At 41.7% G+C, this 25,567-nt stretch overlaps 1 protein-coding gene across 1 annotated transcript in view; it reads right to left on the bottom strand.

The window, feature by feature from the left end:
* Positions 1-6,212: 6,212 nt before the first annotated feature.
* TM9SF2 (transmembrane 9 superfamily member 2) overlaps positions 6,213-25,567 on the bottom strand; it is a 33,314-nt gene continuing 13,959 nt past the window's right edge. The window contains exons 6-17 of the mRNA XM_056861915.1: positions 24,550-24,670; positions 21,578-21,692; positions 19,681-19,760; positions 19,473-19,581; positions 17,410-17,542; positions 16,163-16,282; positions 14,608-14,665; positions 13,319-13,478; positions 12,772-12,923; positions 11,557-11,668; positions 9,461-9,632; positions 6,213-6,600 (exon numbers count right to left, since the gene is read on the bottom strand). Of these exons, the coding sequence (XP_056717893.1) occupies positions 6,533-6,600; positions 9,461-9,632; positions 11,557-11,668; positions 12,772-12,923; positions 13,319-13,478; positions 14,608-14,665; positions 16,163-16,282; positions 17,410-17,542; positions 19,473-19,581; positions 19,681-19,760; positions 21,578-21,692; positions 24,550-24,670 (1,400 nt within the window). The 3' untranslated portion in view covers positions 6,213-6,532. The remainder of the gene's footprint in view (positions 6,601-9,460; positions 9,633-11,556; positions 11,669-12,771; positions 12,924-13,318; positions 13,479-14,607; positions 14,666-16,162; positions 16,283-17,409; positions 17,543-19,472; positions 19,582-19,680; positions 19,761-21,577; positions 21,693-24,549; positions 24,671-25,567) is intronic.

Here is a 25,567-nt window from a genome sequence, read left to right as displayed (position 1 = left end):
AATCATGTACAAGTCAAAGAACCAAAGAGCTTTCAGGAGGTAATGGCTTTGGAAAGCAGGGAAAAAGAGGCCTGGCTAGAAGCCATGCAAACTGAGTTTGATTCCCTGAAAGAGAATAAGGTATTCTCTGTAACAAAACTGCCAGCTCAAAGAAAAGCCATAGGGTGCAGATGGCTTTACAAAGTCAAACAGTGTCCAGAAGGGAAGATACTCCGTAAGGCCAGGCTTGTGGCTAAGGGTTATTCCCAAGTTGAAGGGCAAGACTTTGATGAATTATTTGCTCCCACTGTGAAGGCTGATACTATAAGAGCTGCATTGTGTAAAGCTGTCAGAGATAACATGTTAGTGCACCATTTTGACTTCACCACAGCATATCTGAATGCAACAATAAGTGAAGAAATATATATGGAGCAGATCCCTGGGTTTGAATGCAAGGGTAAACAAGGAGTATTAAAATTGCATAAGGCTCTGTATGGATTAAAGCAGAGTGCACGTGCATGGTCCCAATGCATTAGTGAAGCATTGGCAAATCTTGGGTTTAAGCAAGGTGTTGCTGATCCTTGTATGTTTACCAAATGTGTAAAGGGCTCTGACTGTGTTGTATTTTTATATGTTGATGATCTTTGTTTGTTGTGTCATACAAAAGAACAACTAAACTGGTTTAAGGAGGCAACTGGAAAACTGTTTAAAATGAAGCATCTTGGTGACATTCAAAATTATCTGGGGGTAGAAATTACCAGGAACCCAGAAGGATATTTTGAATTGTGCCAGGAGAAAAAGATTGAACAGCTCCTAGAAAAATTTAAAATGACGGAGGCAAAAAGCACTGAGACTCCCATGACAACAGGGTATGTGAAAGAGGTGGATGATAAGGTATTCCATGATAAAAATCAATACCAATCGTTGGTGGGTTCATTGTTATATCTGTCATGTTGGACAAGACCAGACATTTGTATGGCAGTACATTTGCTTTGCCAGAAATGTGCATGTCCATACATGAAAGACTGGAATGCAGCAAAAAGGGTGCTGCGATACTTAAAAGGCTCAGCTTCAGCCAGGTTGTGTTTAAAGGCTGATACAGAGGAAACAATCACAGTGTATAGTGACTCCAGTTGGGGGGAAAGAGAAGAAGGAAAGTCTACCACTGGGTACGTGTTATTTCTACATGGGGCACTGGTTATGTGGAAGTCTTTAAAACAGACTCATGTAGCTACCAGCACATGTGAGGCAGAATATTCTGCATTAAGCGACAGTGAGATTCAGCTGGAATGGCTGTGTCAACTGGCTAAAGACCTAAATCTTGAATATGAAATGCCTGTAAGTGTTTACTGTGATAATACTGCAGCACAGCAATTGGCTGGATATCAAGGTATAAGAACAAGAAGTAAACACATCACAATAAGATACCAGAATGTCAGGGAAGCGGTAAACAATGGTTTAATGGTTCTGAAACATTGTGCTTCAAATGTAAATATTGCTGACGTTTTCACCAAATGTTTGTCTACTGAAAAGTTTGAACTATTTAGAAGCAAATTGGGGCTTGCAATGTCAGTCTAGGAGGAGTGTTGGAACATGAGACTGCACATGGCAAGCAGATGTAAAAGATCTATGTGACAGCCAGGTGATTGGTGGTGTCACATGACAGCTCAATGACTGAGCAGAAAAACTGGCTTGTACTGGACTGAGCTAGATAGTCCTGGAGACAAGGCAGCCAACAGGTGATTGGCTGAGAGACTATGCCAGATATGTATATAGGTGTGTTATATATGTATTGGGTTGTGGGTTGTGGAGAGTTGATGACCAAGCGGAGCATTCTGTCACTGTGAATAAAAGAGCACTTTTGTACTACGTGCTGAGTCTTCTGTGCTTACTCGCCTGTAGAGCTGCAACGCTTTCTAACACACGCCAACATCCTGACCCATGGGGTGATGTCACATCCCGACGTTTACTAGGCAGATTTTGTTTACGGGGTGGTTTGCCGTTGCTTTCCCCAGTCATCTTCCCTTTACCCCCAGCAAGCTGGGTACTCATTTTACCGACCTCGGAAGGATGGAAGTCTGAGTCAACCTTGAGCTGGCTACCTGAAACCAATTTCTGTCGGGATTGAACTCAGGTCGTGAGCAGAGCTTGGACTGCAGTACTCTGCGCCACGGGGCTCCTCAAAGCCTGTAGTACCAACTGGGAAATTTTGCCAGATTTTACAACCCTTAAAACACAATTCTGTAGTTTGGATGTGAGGTTGTGTAGAACGGCACACCTGATACCATACGGGAAATGAGATAGTGCTCACCCCTAGGTTAATACCTGCCCGTCCAAACTGCAGATTAGCAGAACTAGAGACAGTAAAAAGAGCAAAAAGAGTACTGCAGCTTACCACTCTGTACCACAGGGCTCCTATTTGAGTAAATTTAAGCACATGTAATTTTGATTTCAAAGCCATTGGCTTTTCATACTGTGCGTTTGCATTCTGGAAACTATCGTTTTTTAAGCCTATATGTAATTAATTTTGTGTATTGCTCATTTTTAGTATGTACATTTCAAGAGTTTATTTATTTATTCAAATTTATTGCCTGTCCTCAATTCCCAGCCAAGCTGGGCTCAGGATGCATCAAAGTTAAAACAACATCATAATAGTAAACACAAGATGACATTCAAATAAACCAGTCGCCACTATGGATCTGGATTACAGCAGATCTTCCCCCACAGATAACAAGACTGGGGGAGGGGGAGGATGGGGAGACCATCATTATAGAAATGCATGTGTTAGAATGGTAGATGTTCTGTATTTCACTGATCGAAGACTTCTTCAAATTATTCTTTCATTTCGACTTTGTTACAAAGCCAGGTTTTTTTTAAAAAATAATGTATTTGATATTACTGGAGTTGGAATTAAAAGGCTTTGAGAAGAGAGACAAAAAAAAGTGTAACACGCTTTTGAGATTAAGTACAAATAAGAGAAAAAAAACCTTCTAAAATGACTATCCCTGGTGAGAGTTGGTAAGGAGAAAAGTTCTTGTCTAATCTTAAAAGCTTTCTGATCATTTTTTTTTCCAGGTTTCAGAAAGATTGTCAGATCTTTGGAACCAAACTTTTGTAGCTAAAAAAAGATATCTCAGAATTATCTCCCATCTCAAATAGAATGTTTAAAGAGGTCAAATACCGCCACTTCCAATACATATAGTACTACCCAGTTACCTGGAATAACTGGTCTCAAGACCACCACTGAGCAGACCAGTTGCTTGTTGGCAAATCTTTTACATATCATTGGACATTCTCAACTCGGTCTCAGAAGGCGACAACCCTAGCACTACCTTATCTGTGTGAGACTGGCTGTAATGCTATAGTTTTTGTAGAAGATGGAAAGTCCGTGCCATGTCCTACCCAAAGGCTTCTAGTCTAACACGACACAGGACACAAAAGGACAAGGGGTGTAGCGGAGGGGAGAAGCACAAGGATTTAGACAGGCCACTGTCTAAAGGCTCACTTCAATTAAAAAAAAACACAAGTCTTTGGTACCTTAAAAAGACTAAGGCTAGATACAAACATCATGGGTTGTTGTGCTACTGTAATCATTAACCATCTAGATCCTATCTGACTTCCTGGGGCATAAGCCTTCGATAAATATTGTTGCGGAAGCTTTTGTGAACAAGCAAATATTTAGTTGTCTTGTGACACCTCAAGAATACTCAGGTTGGCTGCAAATTTAAATAAAATGCTGCCTGGACCAAGACATAGTATATAGAGAGAAAGGATTAAGGTGAAAAATGGCCAATGTAAAGGTTAAGCAAGGCAAGGAATGGAACGAGTCATAGGTAGGCAGCAGCAAACAGGACACAGTGAGAAAGGGTCAGGATAAGGAAGACTATTCAGTGGCTGCCACTGGTACCGAAGATGGTGGATAATTTCTTGAGGGGTTAAAGCTCATAATACAGAAAGCAATTAAAAGCCCTCATTCAGCTTCCTAAAGGTTCTCAGGTCCCATCTATGCCATCTACCCCATACACCAGTGGTTTTCAGTCCTGGTCAGGACCCCAAAGTAGGTCATGAGGCCAGAAGAGAAGTGGAGCAAAGGGTGAGCTTACAAAGGAAGCTCCGTGGCAAATTAAGGTTCGTGTCTACATAGTGTGAAAGGGCCTGTTGCTTAGTAATGCTATATATTTATAAACAATTTTAATAATGGTAAACTTTAGTGTTAACTTACGGGAGAGTCTTGCATGGAAATATTTTGTAAGTGTCCCTCTTCAAAAAGGACCACTCCCCAATGCCGTTTCAGAAAATACCTCTTCTTCTCATACTCATGAAGGTTCTCATGTCGTAATTCACATTTACATTAACAACACCATGCGTGATTAAAGGCGTTTTATTGAGGACAGCTCCACTGTCAACATCTTTCACTGCAACGACTGACCAGGTCCTCCATCGCTACCAGGTACAGCAACTATAACCACTGAGACCTTCAGAGGCTCCTCTAGTTTCCAATCTCTTGAAGACAGCACACACAGCAAGATATACCCTTGAGGCCCAAGGCTATGGGGATAGAGCAGCAATTTCCCAGTCTACCCTCCAGAACAGACTGGAGTATTTTTGCAAAGTGCTACATCCCCGCAACCCATCCTGGTAAGGTGACCCAGAAGTATGTAATCGATGGTGGTACTGAAAATTGTTGAGATGTCCTGGAGAACCAACAGGGAGTCACTCCTCTTGCTCATCTTCCAATTAAGGTTAGCTGCAAGAAAGACTAAAATAGTTCCAGGGCAGGTTAGATGGCTGGCTGAAAAGGATTTAGGTAACTAGTGCCTTCCAAGTGTCTGTCAAAACAGACACTTTTAGGGGCTGTGTGAAGACCAAAGAACAGTGTTACAAATACAATGAATTAATAAATAAAAGCAACGTGCCCTGAAAGCGCAAAGTGAAACAGTCGCAGCAAGAGCAAGGAAAGTATGATTCATTCTGCCCTCAAGAGAGCTCTTCGCTGGAACCCTGGGTTTCCTAAAAGTTCCTTAACACAGCAAATCCTGCTCTTCCCCCATGCATAGCAGAACCAAAGGCTGTAGCTTTCCTGGTACAAAGCACAGAGACAGCTTCTTGCCCTGATACAAAGGGTCGAGGATTCATCTTACACTACTAATGGGAGAATAGTGCATACCATGCCCCATGTTTTGTTTCCACCGTTTTAACACATCCTGGCTTTCCTGCATAGCATAAATGCCAATTTACAAGATACTAAAAATTACAAGTTTGTTTACAAAAGATATTTTTTATTGGATTTTAATATTCAATGCGCCGTTAGCTTATGATTTTTAGAAAGAACGTGTTAGGAAAAAAAACTAAGGTCCTTTTTGCTGACTGATATGAACCAAAACATGCAGTTTAAACAATATTTTAACCAGGTGTGCCGTTGTGGGAAACATGCGGGTGTTACGAAACAGACGAACTGTTACAAACCCAAACAACTCAACACATTAAACATGTTGCCACTGAAAAGATGTGAATTTACTCTCTACAGCTAGTAACCTGGACTATCTCATGAGAGGCAGACAGCGGGCCCGCTTTTCGTATGTCACAAAGGACAACACAGTCATCCGTTTCATGTCATATGCTTCATTAAGATCTGTTAGGAATATACTCCACAATGCGTCTTGTTCTTACATATTCAGATCTTCTCAACATATCTCTCTGATCTCTTAGCCTAGGCTGGGTTAACTGGAATAGGACTCACACTGCAAAGACAGTTCTGAAATTCCATTCTTATGCAATACAAGACGACTACTTTTTAAGTCGTATGGAACAGATTTTTTAAAAAACAAAAGTTAAATCAACAAAGATTTTAAAAGCACAATAATCTACATAACTTTTTTAAAAGTTCTTTTGTCAATATATTTGTATTTACAAGACGTTGTGAACTTATTTATAATGTGTAAGGATTCACTGATAATGTTTACAGAATTTATTACAGCATTTATTACTATTATGAAGATTCCAGGACTCCAGAGGCACATAGTTTAAAAGGCCAACAACAACTGGAACCTAAAGAAAAACCACAGAAAAGAAGTAGAAGGATTTATGGCCATAACTCCAGTATAAAACAAAAAAACCCCAAAAGGTTGAAATTAAAAGAAATACACTTCCAGAGTCATCCTTCAAAATCATGATAGAAAGCAGTAATTTCATTTGCAGAAAAATAATTAACCCCACCCAACAAACTTAGAAAACCCTATTTACAACCACACTTTATTTAGTATAGTTAAATTCCGCAATGCAGTCACATCTAACCTCTCATTAGAATTTAAAATTTCTAGTATAGTAATATTTACAAAAGCATACAATATTTAACTTCAATCTTCATTAAGAACCATCAAGTGAAAACAGATTGTAAAGTCACAATACAAATGTTTCCGGGGGGAAAGGTTTTTATAATTCTGTATCATTCGCAAAGCACAGAAGCCAATACTTCAGATAAAGCTTAAATTCTCCAAGACTGTGTCTTTAAATTAGGTTACTGATAGCTCCGGTATTGTACGTGACAGTTTCTTTAGTCAACTTTTACCACACTGTATATTTTGGTCACAAACCAGAAGCATGCAAAGAATCCAATTGTTCCTGCAAAACAAAAGACACAAAGAAGAATGTATCAAAACATGTTATAAATATCTAAAATATGATTCAAAAATCAGAATACACATCAATGGGTTGGTCCTAATACCAGGAACAGCATTTGAGGAGGTGGGTGGTTTAGTATCCCATGGGAGGGGGGAAAGCTGGGAAAGGTCAGGTTCCAGTGCACTGGATCAAACCCATTCATATTATATTGCTGTGTGTGTGTGTGTGTGTGTGTGTGTGTTAACTGCCGTCAAGTCGCTTCTGACTCATGGCGACCCTATGAATAAGTGTCCTCCAAAACATCCAATCTTGTAAGGAACAAAAGTAAGTTGTAAGGAACACAATTCATGCATTTACCTCCTGGTTGAGAATATTCCCAGTTTTAATATCTCAGTACAGTGAGCGTATATGCTGCACAGCTGAACGCTGTACATATCTGGTAAGCTGCCTTGAGCAATGTCCCTGGAGAGGCAGCACGGACATCTTAAAAAATGACCAATTAATTAATTAATTAGTGAGAATTAAGTTCAATTGTCAAGGAAGTATATCCCCAAGTATGCATGCAAAAGGTTGCTATCTTAATGAATTCAGAAGAATTGGTTTTTATATGCCGACTTTCTCTACCACTCAAGGAAGAATGAAACCAGCGTACAAGCACCTTCCTTTCCCCTCCCCACAACAGACACCCTGTGAGGTAAGTGGGGCTGAGAGAGCTCGAAGAGAGCTGTGAGTAGCCCAAGGTCACCCAGCTGGCTTCATGTGTAGGAAACCAACCCAGTTCACCAGATTAGCCTCCGCCGCTCATGTGGAGGAGTGGGGAATCAAACCCAGTTCTTCAGATTAGAATCCACCGCTCCAAACCACCAATCTTAACCACTATATCACGCTGGTTACACCCTACTCAGCGGATTCCCATCAGTGGAAGGGAACTTTGTTATGTCTCTCCCCCCCTGCAGGCAAAAGGCCACCTGAAATGCTGCTCCTGGGAAACAGGGGTCACTATGGAGGGGGGGAGTGACAGGTCTGCCCCAGAACCCCTCCACCATCACCACAACAAATAATCTACAGGATCTAACCCAGCAGATGCTTTCATCTGGTAGTTATGTATTTGAAGAACGAGTCACTTTTATTGTCAAAAGATTCAGAAAGCCTACAGCTGTGTGTGTACTTCCCACAACTGATATGCAGAAGTAGTATTGGAAGGTGGTAATATATTTTTAGATCACTTGTGCATGCCTGAAAGAGAACCTGCCCCAATAAATAGGCTTCCAGATACTTGGTTTAAAAGGCACACAATCCTTTGATGACAATTTCACACAGTTGAAGTATGCTCAGCAACTGCACATTAGTCTTATGTATTTGAGAGTCCTGCTTCACAAAATGTAAACATAGATGCAAAAAAAATTCTTGCTATTTGAAGCACTTTTTGCCTTTGACAGTATGCCATCAACTGCAGAATTTTACAAGAAAACTTACTAGAGAGAGCGACCACCGCCACCCCAGCCACCCCCCACCCCAAATTTTCGGTACATTGTTTTATACTTTTATATGGCTGTTTTAATTAAACTGCCTAAAAGCGTTGTGCTTTCTTTTGTACACAGGCTCGGTTAAGATTTTAACAGTCGTTCATTCACTATGAAAAATTCCATGAACCACCGCGAATGATCTCATGGTAGCAAAAAATAAATAAATATGTCATGCTAGCTAAGCCACTGATGTTTAACCGACTCGTTTACTCTCCAGACACTGTTGTGGGCCTGTCACGGAGCTCCCAGGATTCCGCCTGCTGCGTCTGATCAATGACCCGGAATGCCGTGTGAGACACGAGCGCCCCGAGCATGTGCTACACCGGCAGAGCAGCAGGGCACCGTCAAAACACTTCTTGAGGCTGACCGTTTTTAACAGATGAGTAAGCAGGAATATAATAGTTTTGATACGACAATTATGAGTCTCTCTTTGCGGCTTTTATATCATCTTGACACGGGAAGCTGGATGCCTTTGGGGGCCTGCGTGTGTAATTCTGATAATTTGCTGGAGTACTACAAGCCCCTTTAACACGCAGCTTCTATTTTTCTTGCAAATTCATGAAAGGATTTTTGCTGTTGTTGTTGTAAACAAATTTGCGACAGCAACATAGTAGCAACATTTAAGTGGAAGAGACTCAACACTACAATATCTCTTCTAGTAGATGTAATGATATTCCCAGATTGTGCGGCTGGGTGGGACTAGAATTCTATATGACAAAGTTACTACAATAGTGCCAGCGATACAGACATTAAGATTTTGCTACATTTGCTTTGAACCCCTCTATTTGGAGAACACATTCCTTCCAAAACTATACATTTATTTGAACAACTTTTGCCTAAAATGTAAGGGTTAGAAGAACACAAGCAACAGTGTCGGTAAAAGGGGAGGAAACTGGACTTTGCAATTTAAAACTTTTTCCTGAAATACCATGGATCTAACTTCAGGAATTGTACAGATGGTTCAATACAGGCAGGCAACTGCAGCAAGGAGGAGCTGGGAAATGAAGAAAATGGGTGCGCCGATTACATTTTGACTTCCCCATGTGACGTCATGACACTGGGTTGGATCAGACTCAATTTTCGGCTAATGGAAGGGGTGGGGTGATTTCCACAAACTCCTCCATCCTACTGCAGATCCCTGATTTGCCTCTCAAGCTGTTACTCAGGGTTACCTGTCCCACTCCCACCCCCCACACAGCATCATTTGAGGGAGAAGAAGAGTTGGTTTTTACATGCCAACTTTCTCTTCCACTTAAGGTAGAGAAATGCAATTCCACCTCAGCGTCACACATTTTAGCCCATGCCAAAGACTCATTACTAAAATACATATTTACCTGTAAAAAGGAAGAAGATCAACACCATTATCATCGTGTAGCCAAAGTATAAGATGGTGCTTGCCGTACCCGTAATTTGGAGTTTGGAAAAGAAATAATGTACTGCATATATAAGAAAGTAAACAGCAGTGAAGCCGCTGGTGAGGAATGAGCGCCACTGCCAATGGTAGTCCTAGAACAAAGAGGGAGATGGTTGTAAAAATTAGAGATGCTATTTGACATACTGTGGGTTGAATATATTTCTTTGCTCCATAGGAATAATTAAAAAGAAGAAGAGGAGTTGGTTTTTATATGCCAACCTTCTCCTCCACTTGAGAGAGAATCAAACCGGCTTACAATCACCTTCCCTTCCCCTCCCCACAACAGACACCCTGTGAGGTAGGTGAGACTGAGAGAGTGTGACTAGCCCAAGGTCACCCAGCTGGCTTCATGTGTAGGAGCAGGGAAACAAACCCAGTCCACCAGATTAGCCTCCGCTGCTCATGTTGAGGAATGGAGAATCAAACCCTGTTCTCCAGATCACAGTCCACCACTCCAAACCTTCGCTCTTAACCACTACACCACACTGGCTCTCCAATAAATGCAGCACATAACTATTTCACACTTAACAGGCAGGCCTTGTCTAACATTACATTTAAAATTTCTGTATTTAGAACTTTTAAAGATATTGTTGGCTTATAATTCTTTCCAAACACTGGTTTAGGTAGGCGAAACCATATACAGCTGCACTTTTTTCAGCTATAGGCACAGCAGGAGGGGCCAAAGCCCCTGCCACATGGAACATGGGTGAAAACAGTATCCCATGGGAACGCACAGGTAGAGTCTGCCTCTGATCCAGGCATGGGCTTCACCTGCAGCCCTCTGCTGTAGCTGACAACGGGGTCAACGCGAACTTTAATGGGACAACGATGCCGGTCGCCCAATTCCATTCCACCAGGTTCCTTCCACTTGCACCATATTGCCTTCCCTTCTTCACCCTCCCTGCAGTCCCCCCACCCCAAACCACATGGATTGGGGTTCAACCAAGTCTCTTGCAGCCATCTTTATCCAAGGGGTGGGGGAGACCCACAGGGAAAATTCATATCTGCCGGTGTCTTGTGCCAACATCTAGTTGCATCAAGCCAATGTTCTCCAAATGCACTAAAGGACACATTATATGCAAGTCAATAAACGGAACTGGCATAAACTTTGTTGTTTCCAAGTTTACAGGACAGTCTTTCAAATACCTCATACACCTAAAACCCACCAAAAGGATCACTTCAAGCTTACATGTTGCCATGGTGTAGGTAAATCTATTCACAGAGGGTTAGTTTTGAATTATCAGGCTAGTCCTGGTAATGGGTGGTTAACTAGTTTCTAATTTTTTTAAGTTAGATGTGTATGTGTTTTACATAATGAAAATGCCTCATAGTCCTACAAGCCATTGTTTCCTTGTGAATTCCAGTGGAAGAAGAAGAGTTGGTTTTTATATGCCAACTTTCTCTACCACTTAAGGGAGACTCAAACCGGCTTACAATCACCTTCTCTTCCCCTCCCCACAACAGATACCCTGTGAGGTAGGTGGGGCTGAGAGTGTGTGACTAGCCCAAGGTCACCCAGCTGGCTTCATGAGTATGAGGTGGAAACAAATCCAATTCACCAGATTAGCCTCCACCACTCCTGTGGAGGAGTGGGGAATCAAACCCGGTTCTCCAGATCAGAATTTCTGCCTTGATGAACAGGCAAGAAACTCTGTTCTGAAAACAAGAGAATTTATAATTGCACTACACATCTTCATAACTACTTCCCAAAATACCTTGAATTTTACAATATTCTCATCCCTGATGGTTGCAGCACCTGGGACTGCAGAATTTCACATGCAACATGAATGAATGATTTTATTATTACGGCAATAGCCAGATAAGCTGCAAACCTTGTCAATAAAACCGATTACATAATAAATAATTTCTATATACAAAATAGCACACATGCAACATGTTGCACTGGCCATTAGCAGGATACCACCCAACGATAGGCTTTTTACTTGGTTTAAAATCCCAGGAATCAGAACTCGGAGGGAGTATTCATTTCTTTAAAAAGAATTCCCACAGACCTACCTCTGCGCACAAGTGGAAATAGCAAAGTAGGATGGTAGCCTCAGAACATGTGATGACGAGAATGATGAACACCAGAAACAGGAATCCAAACATGTAATACGTCTGATGAGACCTAGAAACATAACAAAGGATAGTTCTGATCCATGTAAGTAACGATGGGTACTGTATTTTATTCCGACATCCTTACCTTATAAACAACAAGTGTTGCTTGCGATTCAGGCAAAATGACCTGGGCAAGCAACCTGCCCTACACTGAGGAGACCATGATATAAACTGAACTCAGTGTTTGATGTAGAAGATGCCAATGGACCTTGAAAACTCAAGTCAAAGGTCATTTATGTATGGGTACTTTCACTCATGTTCACCCCCCCCCCACCGTCTGTCTCAGTTGTTCCTTGGAGTTATGCATGAGTTTTCCCTCCATTAGAGATGACCTCGCTGCCAGCCCTCATAAATCCTGGGACTTCCCTTCCCTCTATTAACCCGATTCTTCCCTCTCCCCTGAGCTCAGCCCGCTTGAAATCCCCATGTGTAAGGCAAAGCGAAGGACACAGAAGCTTGATTTCTCTCACATCAAGCAGACAGCCAATTACAAAGCAGCATGTCAAGGGTCAGAGATTCAAATACTTCCTGCTTCCTCTGAGTTCTTTCTGAGCAGAAGGCTTTTAAAAACAAGGCTTGGGTTTCTCCCCCTCCCTTCCTTTCAAATAGGTCTGTTTTTGTTCTTAAAATGCTCTTAACATGCTTTTTAATATGACAATTGGGTTTCGGGGGGGGTTCCCTCACTACAGCCAATTACGAAGCAGCATTTCAAGGGGCGGGGATTCAAATACTTCCTGATTTGAGCTTGGAGACTGCTGGTGCATAGACTCCCAACAGGAAAGTGTGGGTCCACTGAGCAACGAACCTCAGGTAAAACTTCCATAGGCTACCAATACAGTCCCCGTCTGGCCCCAAACCTACAAGATTATCTGTGGTATCAGAAAATTAGAACAGCAATGGAAGCTAGAGATGCCATGATACATGGGACTTTTTTGCGTTAGATGGCCATGCAAGTTTAAGCCAAGCAGCTGACCTATTTGCAAGGGTCACAGGGCTGCTGGGTCACCGAAGAACCAAGGGAGACTAGGAAGGCAGAGGCAAGCGCTGTTTAGAACAGAGAGAGAAAACATATTGTATGAGGGGGTCAGATGTTCAAGGAGTACACAGGCTTACCATATGCTGTTCTGAATGAAGAAAAGCTGTATGAAGATGCATCCAAAGGGTAGGATCCCTCCCATAATGATGCCAGGCAAGGGTTTTGTATAAAATGACTGTTCAGGAATCTGGCGAGGGATCTGGTTGGTACGAACTGGATGTTCTATGGCCTTTAAAAGGGGGAAGGGGAGAGAAGAAGTCTTCAGCGTAAAATTATCTTTAAGCATTTAAATACACATCCACAGTCTGAAGTGAGTATTTACATCAAAACAGTTGGCGAGCATAATGATGTCTAGTACAAAAGAAATCTCTGATAAGATTTGACAAGTTCAGAACGTTCTCCTTTGAAGCTGACCAAGATCTAGGTTATCCATGAGGAAATGGAGCAACGCAGCCACTTGATAATTCTCCACATACCACTTAACAATCCTATTTAGACTGGAACACCACAGCCTTTTAAAGGAGTACAATCCAGCACTCATTTTGAAAGCAGCTTAAATTCAGCCACAGTGTGGCATTTCTAGTGCATTATACCACAACAGGCAGTATCAGAAGGAAAACTTACGTTCTTCTTAAAACCAAAGTAGGCCCCAATGAACGTCAAAGGTACAGAGATGCAGAACCAAAGTGCCAGAACAGCAACCAAAGTGCCAAACGGGATGGCTGCTGAAGAACCTTCGCCCCAAAGAATCAGGTTCATGATAAAGAAATCCGCAAACACCACACTTCAAAACACAAAATTTAATTTAATTAATTTCAATGTTATTGAAATTGTGTTACTGTGTATCTAGTTCAACATTAAAAACCAGGAAACGTCCACAGACTATCAGTTGAAGCGGACAAGCTAGCCTTTCTCCCTTAATTTAAGAGGACTGAATTCCAGCAGGAGCCGATGTCTCCGCTGAATACCTCCAAATATACGTCTGTCTTAACTGCACTTCAGGGGATAGCTGCTTGCTGTGATTAAGCACAAAGCTTTAACATAGGGACTGTACAACACATGACACCTTCATGAAAGCAGCTACTGTACGGTCCAGGGGGCAGCGTCACAGAGCAAAACCAAGGATCAGTGAAAAGCAACCTTACTTTAAAACGTAGTGCACCACCCACAACGGTACTGCTTAGTCAACTTACACATGGCAAAAGTAAACAGTTTACAACAAAAAGGGGGACACACAGTGGATAGCCCTGGAACACAACAATGTCGACATGCTTTACATATTTAATGAAGTCTTAACCACTTTGGCTAGATTTATCCTGGACGTAATGTAACAAATCAAAAAGCAGCGCCGTGGTACAAATTAATTAAAAACGACCACTCTAGAACTCCCTATTTAGCCAGCATGGCAAATTACCATCGTAGAGCGTCCTTTACAGAGTTACGCTTCCAAACTATGCCAACAGATTTATTGGCGGGGCCCTACTCTCGAACACCAAGGGAACAATGTGTCTGTATCTGTGGAACCTCAACTCTGGAGGACTTGCCTCATTACATCCTATTTTGCCCACTGTATGCAGGCCCCAGGGCTAAAGTTTTGGCAGGAATATTACCCGGTATCAGTACACACTCGGATGCAGAGAAAATTATATTTCCGTTATCTGATACTGATGCATATGCATCATATAGGGTCTCTTTGATTGCTCTTGCAGCAAAGAAAGTAAGGTCTAACGTGGTATCGGAAGGAGCAGCTACTTATCTTTTAAACTGAAATGCTTTTAATCTGTTTAATATTTTACTTGCGAATCCATTGTACATGTATTACTATTTATTTGTTTTAGCAAACTATGATGGCCGATGGCTACACATGAGTAAAATTTTCATTCATTCAACGTAACAAATCGAAATTAGCTTACCCAGGACAAAGGAAGGCTGTCAGCAGAACGTTGGTCTTCCATTTCTCACCCCCGAATGCTGTATAAAACCAAACCCCCATGACCATTAAGATACAGTCACAAGCAGTACGTTCAAACACAGCAGTCTGCTTCTTTGAACAGGCTGAGCAAGCTTCTGAACTACTGTGAACGGTAAACCAGCGGTTCCCAAACTTTTTGAGTCATGTATCACTTTTCAGGAGAGAAATTCATCATGGAGCGCTAATTTTCACCTAGCACCTGTATACCAAACCGAATGATAGTAGTATTTTTCTTTCCAACCTCTTCACGGAGCACTAGGAGATGTTTCACGGAGCACCGAGTGCTCCGCGGAGCACAGTTTGGGAACCGCTGCTCTAAACCAATAACTAACCCAAGTTTCCCCCTATTTTGTACTTCATCATGTCAAGCTCGAAACTAAAATGTTAGACTGGCACCTTACATGAACATGCATCAGAATAAATTACTGCTAGTTTGGTTTATTTCAAAATAAACGCTTCCGATAACAGGCATGAACTGCTATACTAGGTTGATACCTGCACACATAGTATTTGAGAGACTTATACTAACCAGTATTAAAAAAAGAACCTATTATACCAGATGTTTGAGTAATTGAGAATAGAATTTACAACATATACACATGCCTGGTTGGATTTGAATTGTTTGTATTTGTATTTATTAATGTATTTCTGTAAATGTGTGCAGGTTTACAAAGGGTTTTAATTAACTGATGAAGGCCCCATAGGCCGAAACGCGTTTGGTATGTGGTTATAGTTATCAGCCTCAGTAAATGCCATTGTGCTATTTTAATGCTTTTAAATAATTTTAACTTTTATATAGCGATTCTAATAAATTATACATTCAGTATTTATACATAGACTTATATATATATTTTCCTTTCACCCAACCTTGGGTACCCAACAGGCATGAACTTTACATAAGCGGTGACAGAATTTTGTATTCCACTCTTAAGCTTTTTTAATCCTTTTATTTCTTCACAACTGAGGAGCTCAGAGGCCCCCATTTAAAAAAAAAAAGGCTTCTGCAACCTTATTCAGATGCAAAGGGTAAACTTTACTGCATACATATTGGGGGGGAAAACTGCCATGCGAATACACGGACACTACTTGAGAAGCCCAATAAAGGGAAGGGGATTGTATTTTTATTTAATCAGAAGCAAAAAACCCACAGAACAAACAAACCAAAAGCAGGATTCCTATTATAAACACAGTGCAATTTCAAAAAGCCACCAATAGCCTGTCTGCCATACCAAAACTGTGTCTACTATCCCTTGTTCTTTACCAGTAGAATTAAGCGATAGAAACTGACATAAATGAAAATATAGCTGACGTGAAAGTTTACGGGAATGAGGATAATCTAAACCTGCAAGCAGTCTCTCTTCAGCCTTAACTATTTCCCCTCTCTTGCCCTGGGGGCAAACGCAGACCAATAAAAAAAAAAAGGAAATCACTACTGTGACGATAATTTCGCCTAATGAACTTAAGCGCTGTCACGTCAAATAAACTTTTATACTTACATTTGTAGAATCTGGCAGCAACGTAACCTGCTGGTGTTCCAAGCAGCACCCACAAGACCACGGCACAGGTCATTAGCGCGCCCCGATTCGCAGGGGACAAAAATCCCAGGCAAGCAAAGACTGGAGGGGGGGGGGGGGGAACATGGCACAAAACGTTATAAGACGGTTCCTAAAAGATGCTGCGCTTCGTTAAGTCCTCCCCATATCCGCTGTGAACAATCGGTAAAAATGAAGGTATCACACTACGTTCCTGCCCTTTTTCTAGATACTTCAGATTTTCCTTTAAGGCAACTTCTGATGATTTAGGCCTGGCCAGCGTGGTGTAGTAGTTAAGACTGGTGGTTTGGAGTGGTGGACTCTGATCTGGAGAACCGGGTTTGATTCCCCACTCCTCCACATGAGCGGCGGAGGCTAATCTGGTGAACTGGATTTGTTTCCCCACTCCTACACACGAAGCCAGCTGGGTGACCTTGGGCAAGTTACAGCTCTGTTAGAGTTTTCTCAGCCCCACCTAACTCACAGGGTGTCTGCTGTGGGGAGGGGAAGGGAAGGTGATGGTAAGCCGGTTTGAGTCTCCCTTAAGTGGTAGAGCAAGTTGGCATATAAAAACCAACTCTTCTTCTAGCCATGCTGCCCTCGGGAGGGAAGGTGGCTTAGTACAGCCCAATTCTGTCAGACCTTGGAAGCTAAGCTGGGTCGGTACTTGGGAGACTACCAAGAAAGACTCTGCAGAAGGAAGGCAATGGCAAACCACCTCTGCTTCTCACTTGCCTTGAAAGCCCCTTGCTGGGGTCACCATAAGTCGGCTGTGACTTGATGGCACTTTACACACATACAAACACACACACACATACACATGCTGCCCTCTCACCTAGCCACAATTAAGTAACTGGCAGCACTCTTCTGAGCCCCTCTATCTAAGCCCCGTCTGGTCTACCCCTTCATAGGGATATTCCCCCCCCACACACGCTTTCAGTAGTAGAGCCAACTACAGTAAGTGGTTGCTAGCCACGATTAGCATAAACCAGTTTGGAACTATTGTTAGAAACCTGTTTTCAAGCTGGTTCAGTGCCAGCCATGATTAGTGAAACTACCTGGTGAGAGGGAACGCCTGCATGAGAGGGCAGCAGAGGGCAAGAGTGTGATCGTTTAACCATTTGTGGCAAAGCCATCTGGCCCCCTTACGCCTGCACCGCACTCCAAAGAGTTTTACTTGGTCCACATATTCCATTTTCGTGTATACTTACATAATGTAACAAAAGTCATTATAAGAATCTGCGCTCCAGAGCCTAGAAATACAGACAGTAGCATTCCTTTCCTTGGGGGCCTGAATATGTCACCGTGAACCAGTTTCCAGCCAAATTCCTCCTGAGCATCTTCCTGAAAAGTAATCACAGCACACTTAGTGTGTTACATTGGCAAGGGACAGTTACACAGTCCAGTTCTGTCTCCCTCTCCATATGCAGTGCATGTGCACAAAATTTCTCAAGAGTAATTTCCGAAACCTATCTGAAATGCAAGAAACAGACCATAGTGGCGGCTTGAACTAAGTCCAACTTATTGTCTCCCCACTTGCACTTCCGCTCGTGCAAGATCTCATGCAACCAGTTTCTGGGCACGGAGAAGAAAATGCCAGATGTTACACAAGATCCTGTGGAAGTGGAACTGCACTAAGTCTGTTTATGTTTTCATTTGCACATTGCTGGATCCAAGCCTATCCATCGAATGGGGTAAAAAACTGACTTCTTGAATAGAATAGCTATAAAAATTAACAGGAAAGCCACACATGAAGCTGCCTTATACTGAATCAGACCCTTGGTCCATCAAAGTCAGTATTGTCTCCCCATTCCTCCTTGATTTCTTCTTCAAGTAAGTCAAGGAAGGCAAACATTCGGGGCATGGATTTAATCCTGGGGAATATACCCTGAATAGCCAGAGGTCCTTCATCTGCCCCCTTCTCTATGGCCTTCTTGTCCAGCATTTTCAACTTCTTAATGGCCTTTTTGCTCAGTGTTTTCATCTCCAATACCTTCATGCCTCAAAAGAGGCAGGCTATCTGAAGAGAAAAGCCTCTTGTTTTGGGGCCGGAAGTTCTTGATCAGAAAGCTCACACTCACTCCGTTTTAGAGTTTTCAGACACTATAATGGAAAGATCAGATCTGTAGACAGACTGGGGGGGGGGGGCACTCCAGGTATGCTACTGCCCTTTTCTAGCCACCTTTGTTGGTCATCATTAGCTCAAGGGCTGATGCGAACCGCCACTGGTGCTGGCACATTTACTTGGTATGGAGGGGGATCCGGAGGGTGAAGACTGTCTCTTCCTTTTTCTGCCCTGATCTCCCTCCTCCTCCCCGTGGGAGAAATTTCCTTCATCATGGCTGACAGCTGCAGTGTTTTGGCTGGCTACTGCCTCCACTGAAGGAAGCTTCCTTTCCTTTATCCCTTAGAAGCTCCTTGATCCATTGATCTTGAGCAGCGTAAATCTAATGTTTGAGGGATATAAGGACTGAAATAAATCTTGCCACTGACAATGTAGCCTTGGGATCCCTGTCACTTAATTAAAAAGGCATTATGTCAGACACAGGGGCATTAGATGAAGGAAGCTTCAGGCAGGAATAACAGAGGGTGGAAAAAAAGCAAGACAGAAAAATCAAAGAGGGAGATTCTGACTCACAAGGTTTTTAAAAATAAAACATGAGGGCACACAAAGAAGTAGAAGAAATAAGCATAGTAGATAAAGGAACGCAGACTGCAACAACAGAGTAAAAGAGAAAGAAAACAAGACCCAAAGAAGTTCTTTGAACTTCCTGGCACACCCTATTGAAGCAGGAAAAGAACTTAACGGCACCGCTGGCGGGGAAACAAAAGCTGAAATAATTTCCGTTCCAGAGGATGATGGGAAAGGTAGTACCCCATTATTCAAAATTATGCTCTTGGATCCAGATGAGAAAACCCCAACCTGTAAAACCTGAAAAGCCTGTAACCTTAATCCTATCTACAAAGAAATTAAAGCTTTTGAACTCAGGGAACGCCCTTCCAGGTAAGCAAGTTTCAGAGTGAACAGTAAATGCAATTATTCCCAGGCCATTTCAGCTCTTGTTTTGCTTAATACAGTGAGGGCTTCTGTTGCTACATCCTCAACTGCCCCATATACTTCAAGATATTATACCCAGAAAAAAAATCAACGTATTGATATTCAAACATGGTTTTTATTAAGGGCAGTAATTAAGTAATGTATTTTTGTTCTTTATTTAAAAAAAAAACAATCCCAAAACAAATCCGGTAAACTGAGAGGAAAAACTATACTTACAGTAGAATCCATTTGATTATATCGTGCAATGTCTTTATGTAGAGTTCTTAGCATGATCATAGCTACCATTCCAGAGAGGAATAGGACAATCACCAAAGAATTCATAATACTGCAAAGAAACAAGATTACCATCAAAGTTCACATGGTTAATACCAAAATTATTCCATCAATATACTGAAATACATTTTTTTTAAAGAAACTGCCTTACCTAAACCACTGTATGCGTGTATGGGGCATGGATTCTAAAATGTAGTCCCATCTGGATGCCCACCTGATGTCTTTGTTTTCCTAAAGAGTAAATTGTTAGTTGAAATTGTAAAATTGTAACTTGCAATTATAAAGCATATGGTAAGTCACAACAGCCTGGTCAGTTTCATGCTGGAATTGGTAAGTAACTATAGCGTGTCTCCCTAAGTAGAGATACACTCTTCTAAGTCCACTGAAGGGTGTTTTTCTGATAAAGATGGCTCTGTTAAGATATCAACAGTTATTTTTCACAACCTTAAAATGACTCATCCTCAGAAACATTTTTGGTCTTCATTACACTTAAACCTTTGGACATTTCATTCCTTACTTAAGTGAAATCAAGAGCTCAAAATTCTTTGCGACTTTAATGCTACTGAGAGCACTGAAGCACAAGGTCTCTTAAATACGATGCCAATGACATTAGTTTTAAAAATCATGTGTGAACAATTAATGGTTTCATCAGCAGCGTTATTAGAAGCGACACCTTATGAATACTTTTTAGCCACACCTGAAAGATTCTACCCTACATAAATAGATTTCTCATTAAGGCAGGCTCAGGAACATCATTACTGTGCTACCAAGCGGTGATTAGGTTTGCCGAATGCTAAGGCTGCATTTAGACGTAAGTTTTTTTCTCATTGGCACCAAACACAGCTTGCTGTGGTCCTTGCCTGTCTCTCTCCTTCCCCCTCTCCTCATTCATGGAGAGTGACTGAGATCCTGGTGGCAGAGATAGCATCATAGGAAGGCTGCTCTCCATGTTGGTGGGGTGGGGAGAGAAGAGGCAAGAGACAAATTGAGGTTCGTGGGATTTGTTCACTTAAAAAAGGATGTGGACAGAATGGAGCGAGTACAGAGGTGAGCGACGAGGATGATCAAGGGCCTGAAGACCATCCCCTACAAGAAAAGGCTGAGGGACTTGGGAATGATTAGTCTGGAAAAGAGGAGGGGGGACATGATTGCTCTCTTTAAGTATTTGAAAGGCTATCATCTAGAGGAGGGCAGGGAACTGTTCCTGTTGGCAGCAGAGAACAGGACTCGCAATAATGGGTTTAAATTATAGGCAGAAAGGTACCAGGTGGATATTAGGGGGATTATTATTTTTTTTACAATAAGAGTAGTTCAGCAGTGGAATTGGCTGTCTATGGAGGTGGTGAGCTCCCCCTCACTGGCAGTCTTCAAGCAGCGGCTGGACAAACATTTGTCAGGGATGCTCTAGGATGATCCTGCATTGAGCAGGGGGTTGGACTAGATGGGCTGTGGCCCCCTTCCAACTCTATGATTCTGTTACTCATATCTAGTTGACTACCCAGACTTTAGTTCTTGTAGGTTATCTGGGCTGTGTGACCGTGGTCTTGGTATTTTCTTTCCTGACGTTTCGCCAGTAGCTGTGACAGGCATCTTCAGAGGAGTAACACTGAAGGACAGTGTTGTCCTTCAGTGCTACTCCTCTGAAGATGCCTGCCCCAGCTGCTGGCAAAACGTCAGGAAAGAAAATACCAAGACCACAGTCACACAGCCTGGATAACCTACAAGAACTGATGAACTCTGACTGTGAAAGCCTTCGACAATATTTTACCCAGACTTTGTTGTGTAAACCGCTGTTTATCATAACATCTGAAGTCGCCTAAGCTGTTTATAAATCGTCTCGGTATGCTAGCAAAATGGAGTTCATATAACCATCTGGAAGGGTCATTCCCTTTGGTAGCCCCTTAATTTTAGATGAACCATACCTCTCAAGCTGCTTTTCATTAATATTCAACAGCATTTTATCTTTAAGCTTAGCAATATTACCTTAAACAATATTTTACAGCCCCACCCCCAAGCAGAAGAAAAGAAGGAACCTTAAGCACACTAACCTCAAATTTTACTGAATATGTGTAGGCAATCTGGACTACTCCGCTAGTAGCTGTGTTACTTATATCCATAGGTGGTCCTGAGCAGTCTGGTATGTCAGCATTTGTATGCTTGAAACTGTTAAGCAAGAAGACAGAGGGAAGAGGAAGACATGGTGATGGGATGATAGATTGGGAATACAAATGCACATTCGTTCACAGCCACTGCTTTCTGACAGTTAAAAACCAGACAGGAACTATTAGGTGGCCCTGAACAATAAAGAAGCCCACATATACTTGAAGGGCTGTCATATAGAGGAGGGTCGGACCAGAACCAACGGGTTGGAATTAAATCAAAAGAGTTTCCATCTAGACATTAGGAAGGATTTTCTAACAGTGAGAGCAGTTCCTCAGTGGAACAGGCTTCCTCGGGAGGTGGTTTTTTTTTTGTTTTTTTAAATATATTTTTTATTGCAATGGAAGTCATTTTACATCTCCATACCTTTATAATTACAATTTACACTTTCCTTCTTCCAATACAAATTTCCCCCTTTCCCTCCCCCCACGGACCAATCCATAATATCATATTTTCATATTTTCAGCCATGAGCATAGCCTTTTTAGTTTTACTAAAGTCTCTTCGTTGGCTTCTCCTCTTTTCACCCAATTAATGTATGGGCTCCACTTAGTCTTCATTTCCATTTCTTCTGTTTCTCCCATCGTCTGTTGTTTTAAGTATCCCAATACATCTGTTTGCACATATTCGAACACATAATTATTCCACCTGTCCATAGTCCACTTTGTTTTATCTTTCCATCCAAAAGCTATAACTGCATGAGCCGCTAATATCATCGCTTTAAACATCTCTTGTTCACTCTTTTCTACCGTCTCACAACCCATTATTCCCATGAACATCAGGTCTACAGTTACTTGAAGTCTAATCTTAAACAATTCTCTAATTTTACTAAGTATTTTGTTCCAAAATTCTATTACCCTTGGGCACTCCCACCACAAATGTGAGAACCACCCCTCTTTTGCATTACAATGCCAACAATTCGGTCTCATTCCTTTGATCATATGTGCTATTTGGGCCGGTGTTCTGTACCACTTCAGCATTATTTTCCTTTCCAACTCTTTATATCTATCCTCGGGAGGTGGTAAGCTCTCCTTCCCTAGAGGTTTTTAAGCAGAGGCTAGATGGCCATCTGTCAGCAATGCTGATTCTATGACCTTAGGCAGATCATGAGAGGGAGGGCATCCTGGCCATCTTCTGGGCATGGAGTAGGGGTCACTGGGTGTGTGTGTGGGGGGGAGGTAGTTGTGAATTTCCTGCATTGTGCAGGGGGTTGGACTAGATGACCCTGGTGGAGCCTTCCAACTCTATGATTCTATTATTCTATAAAAAGAGTAAGTTTAACTATATCTTTTTTAAAAAAAAGATAACAAAGGCAATACAACAGGAACGAAAGGCACTTTTGGGACACCGAACAGATGGCATTACACTAATAGAAGATCTGATATGAATCACAATAAAAATTGATTGCAGCTTCCTCTACTAGAGGCTAACAGCTGACAAACACATAAACGTTAATGAACATACGACAACATGGAGTTTTCCAAGCTCTCGAGTTTCATCAAGCAGAATGTTCCTCGGCAGGCACAGTTGAAGCTTTTTGCAATATAGATCCCACAGAGAATATCGTAATTATTTTGTTGTTGTTTTGCCCTGGATTGACTTTTAATTGTTTAGCTGCCAGTAAGCTTTCCACTAACATATAAACGCTTTATCAGGCAGAACAGAAAGATGGCTGGCTCTCAGCTATATCAAGAGCAAAAGAAAAAAGCACACACTTTGCCTAAGACAGTTGTTTAATGCCAAACTGTTAGTAGTTCACAAAGGCAATTTACCCAGCATGGGATCGTCATTATGAACCAAGACATTTATTTAACATTTTATGAATACTAATTCTAAGGAACATCTTTTCAAATATATAGTATTGTTTTTTTGGGGGGGGGGGCAAGGACAAAGAAGCCACAATACAGTAATTGCACAGGCAAGTTTTTACAATATGCCTGTCCATTACTGCTTTTCTGTGTGTGTGTGTGTGTGTGTGTGTGTGTGTGTGTGTGTGTGTGTGTGTGTGTGAAGTGCCGTCAAGTGGCTTCCAACTCATGGCGACCCTATGAATCAGTGTCCTCCAAAACGTCCCATCTTAAACAGCCTTGCTCAGGTCTTGCAAATTGAGGGTTGTGGCTTCATTTATAGAGTCAATCCATCTCTTTTTGGGCCTTCCTCTTTTCCTGCTGCCTTCAACTTTTCCTAGCATGACTGTCTTTTCTAGTGACTCTTGTCTTCTCATAATGTGACCAAAATACGATAGCCTCAGTTTAGTCATTTTAGCTTCTAGGGTCAGTTCAGGCTTGATTTGGTCTATTACCCACTGATTTGTTTTTTGGGCAGTCTACAGTATCCATAACACTCTCCTCCAACAGTACAATTCAAAGGAATCTACTTTCTTCCTATCAGCTTTCTTCATTGTCCAGCTTTCACACCCATACATAGTAATAGGTTGCCAGTGACACATCCTTACACTTCAGAATCTTTTCTAGCTCCTTCATGGCTGCCCTTCCCAGTCTCAATCTCCTTCTGATTTCTTGGCTGCAGTCTCCCTTTTGGTTGATGCGCCAAATGTCTTGAACAATTTCAGTTTCCTCATTGTCAACCTTAAAGTTGAGTAATTTTCCTGTAATTACTTTTGACTTCTTGATGTTCAGCTGTAGTCCTGCTTTGGCACATTTCTATATATTACCTGAATGTCTTAAAAATGCTTCACTTGCACATGGCTCCTGAATATCTGGCTTGTTAGGTTATATCTACTATCGCTGGCACATGAAGACTCTTTATTCTCTCAAGACCAATGTTAAGATCATCAACCAATGCCTTACCCACCTGATGCGTCACAAGCTTTTTGTTTCACAAGGAAGCCAGATTCTCACCTTTTGGGTTCAAGTTTAGCAGCTACAAGTCTTGCGCCAGCCTGTTCATTTTCTACAACATGGTAACTTATTGTGATGTCCACATGGTTGAATATGTAGAAGGTATCCGGTTCATGAAACTCTGTCTGCAGAAAGACAAAACCAGAGAGAAAATGAAAATAAATGTTTCTACTTGAGTAGAATGTTCATGGATGGTCTTTGAAAGACCTGGACTGAGTGGTAGAATTCTAGATACGATGGAAGAGCAATGATGAAATTATATGTGTAAGGTCCAAGATTCAATAACCTCATCTATCCGAACATGAACTGGAAAAACGCAAAGACTCTTCTTTCAGTATTCCCATAACCAAAGGGTATGGATAGAGATGAATTGTCAATAGCGATGGAACTGATGGTAATACCAGTTTTCACACGGGCATTCTGACTATGACATGTGTATACACATGGGAACACTTGCTCTCACCAATCTAGCATTCTACAGTAAAACATATAACCAAAATCGTGGTGTTATAGTTGGTATTTAAACATTTGGATCCCAACAAAACTTAATAAGCTCTTATTAGCATGGTCCAATAGGAAATATGCTGCAATTAAGAAGACGAAGAGCTGGTTTTTATATGCCATTTTTTCTCTACCTTTTAAGGAGAATCAAATCAGCTTACAATCTCCTTCCCTTCCTCTCCCCAGAGGTAGGTGAGATTGAGAGAGTTCGGAGAGAACTGTGACTAGCCCAAGGTCACCCAGCGGGCTTCATGTGTAGGAGTGAGGAATCAAACCCGGCTCTCCAGATTAGAGCCCACACATACTCCTAACCACTACACCATACTGGCTCTAAGTAATTTATCACCACTCTTCAGCCAATTCACCCATTAAAAGTTTCAGGCTGTTCTTCAGTGTGGTTTATGTATAAAATGAAGCATTAGTCAATGAACAGGCAATGACTGCCGGAAGAGAAACTTCAGTCATAATTTCCAGATCTTTCTATAAAGATTTCAGAAATTAAGCCAAGCCTCCTTGC

The sequence above is a fragment of the Euleptes europaea genome, chromosome 16 (genome assembly GCF_029931775.1).
Source record: "Euleptes europaea isolate rEulEur1 chromosome 16, rEulEur1.hap1, whole genome shotgun sequence".
Classification (NCBI taxonomy): domain Eukaryota; kingdom Metazoa; phylum Chordata; class Lepidosauria; order Squamata; family Sphaerodactylidae; genus Euleptes; species Euleptes europaea.
Note: the sequence above shows the minus strand (reverse complement) of the source record. Positions and strands in the feature narration are given on the sequence as shown.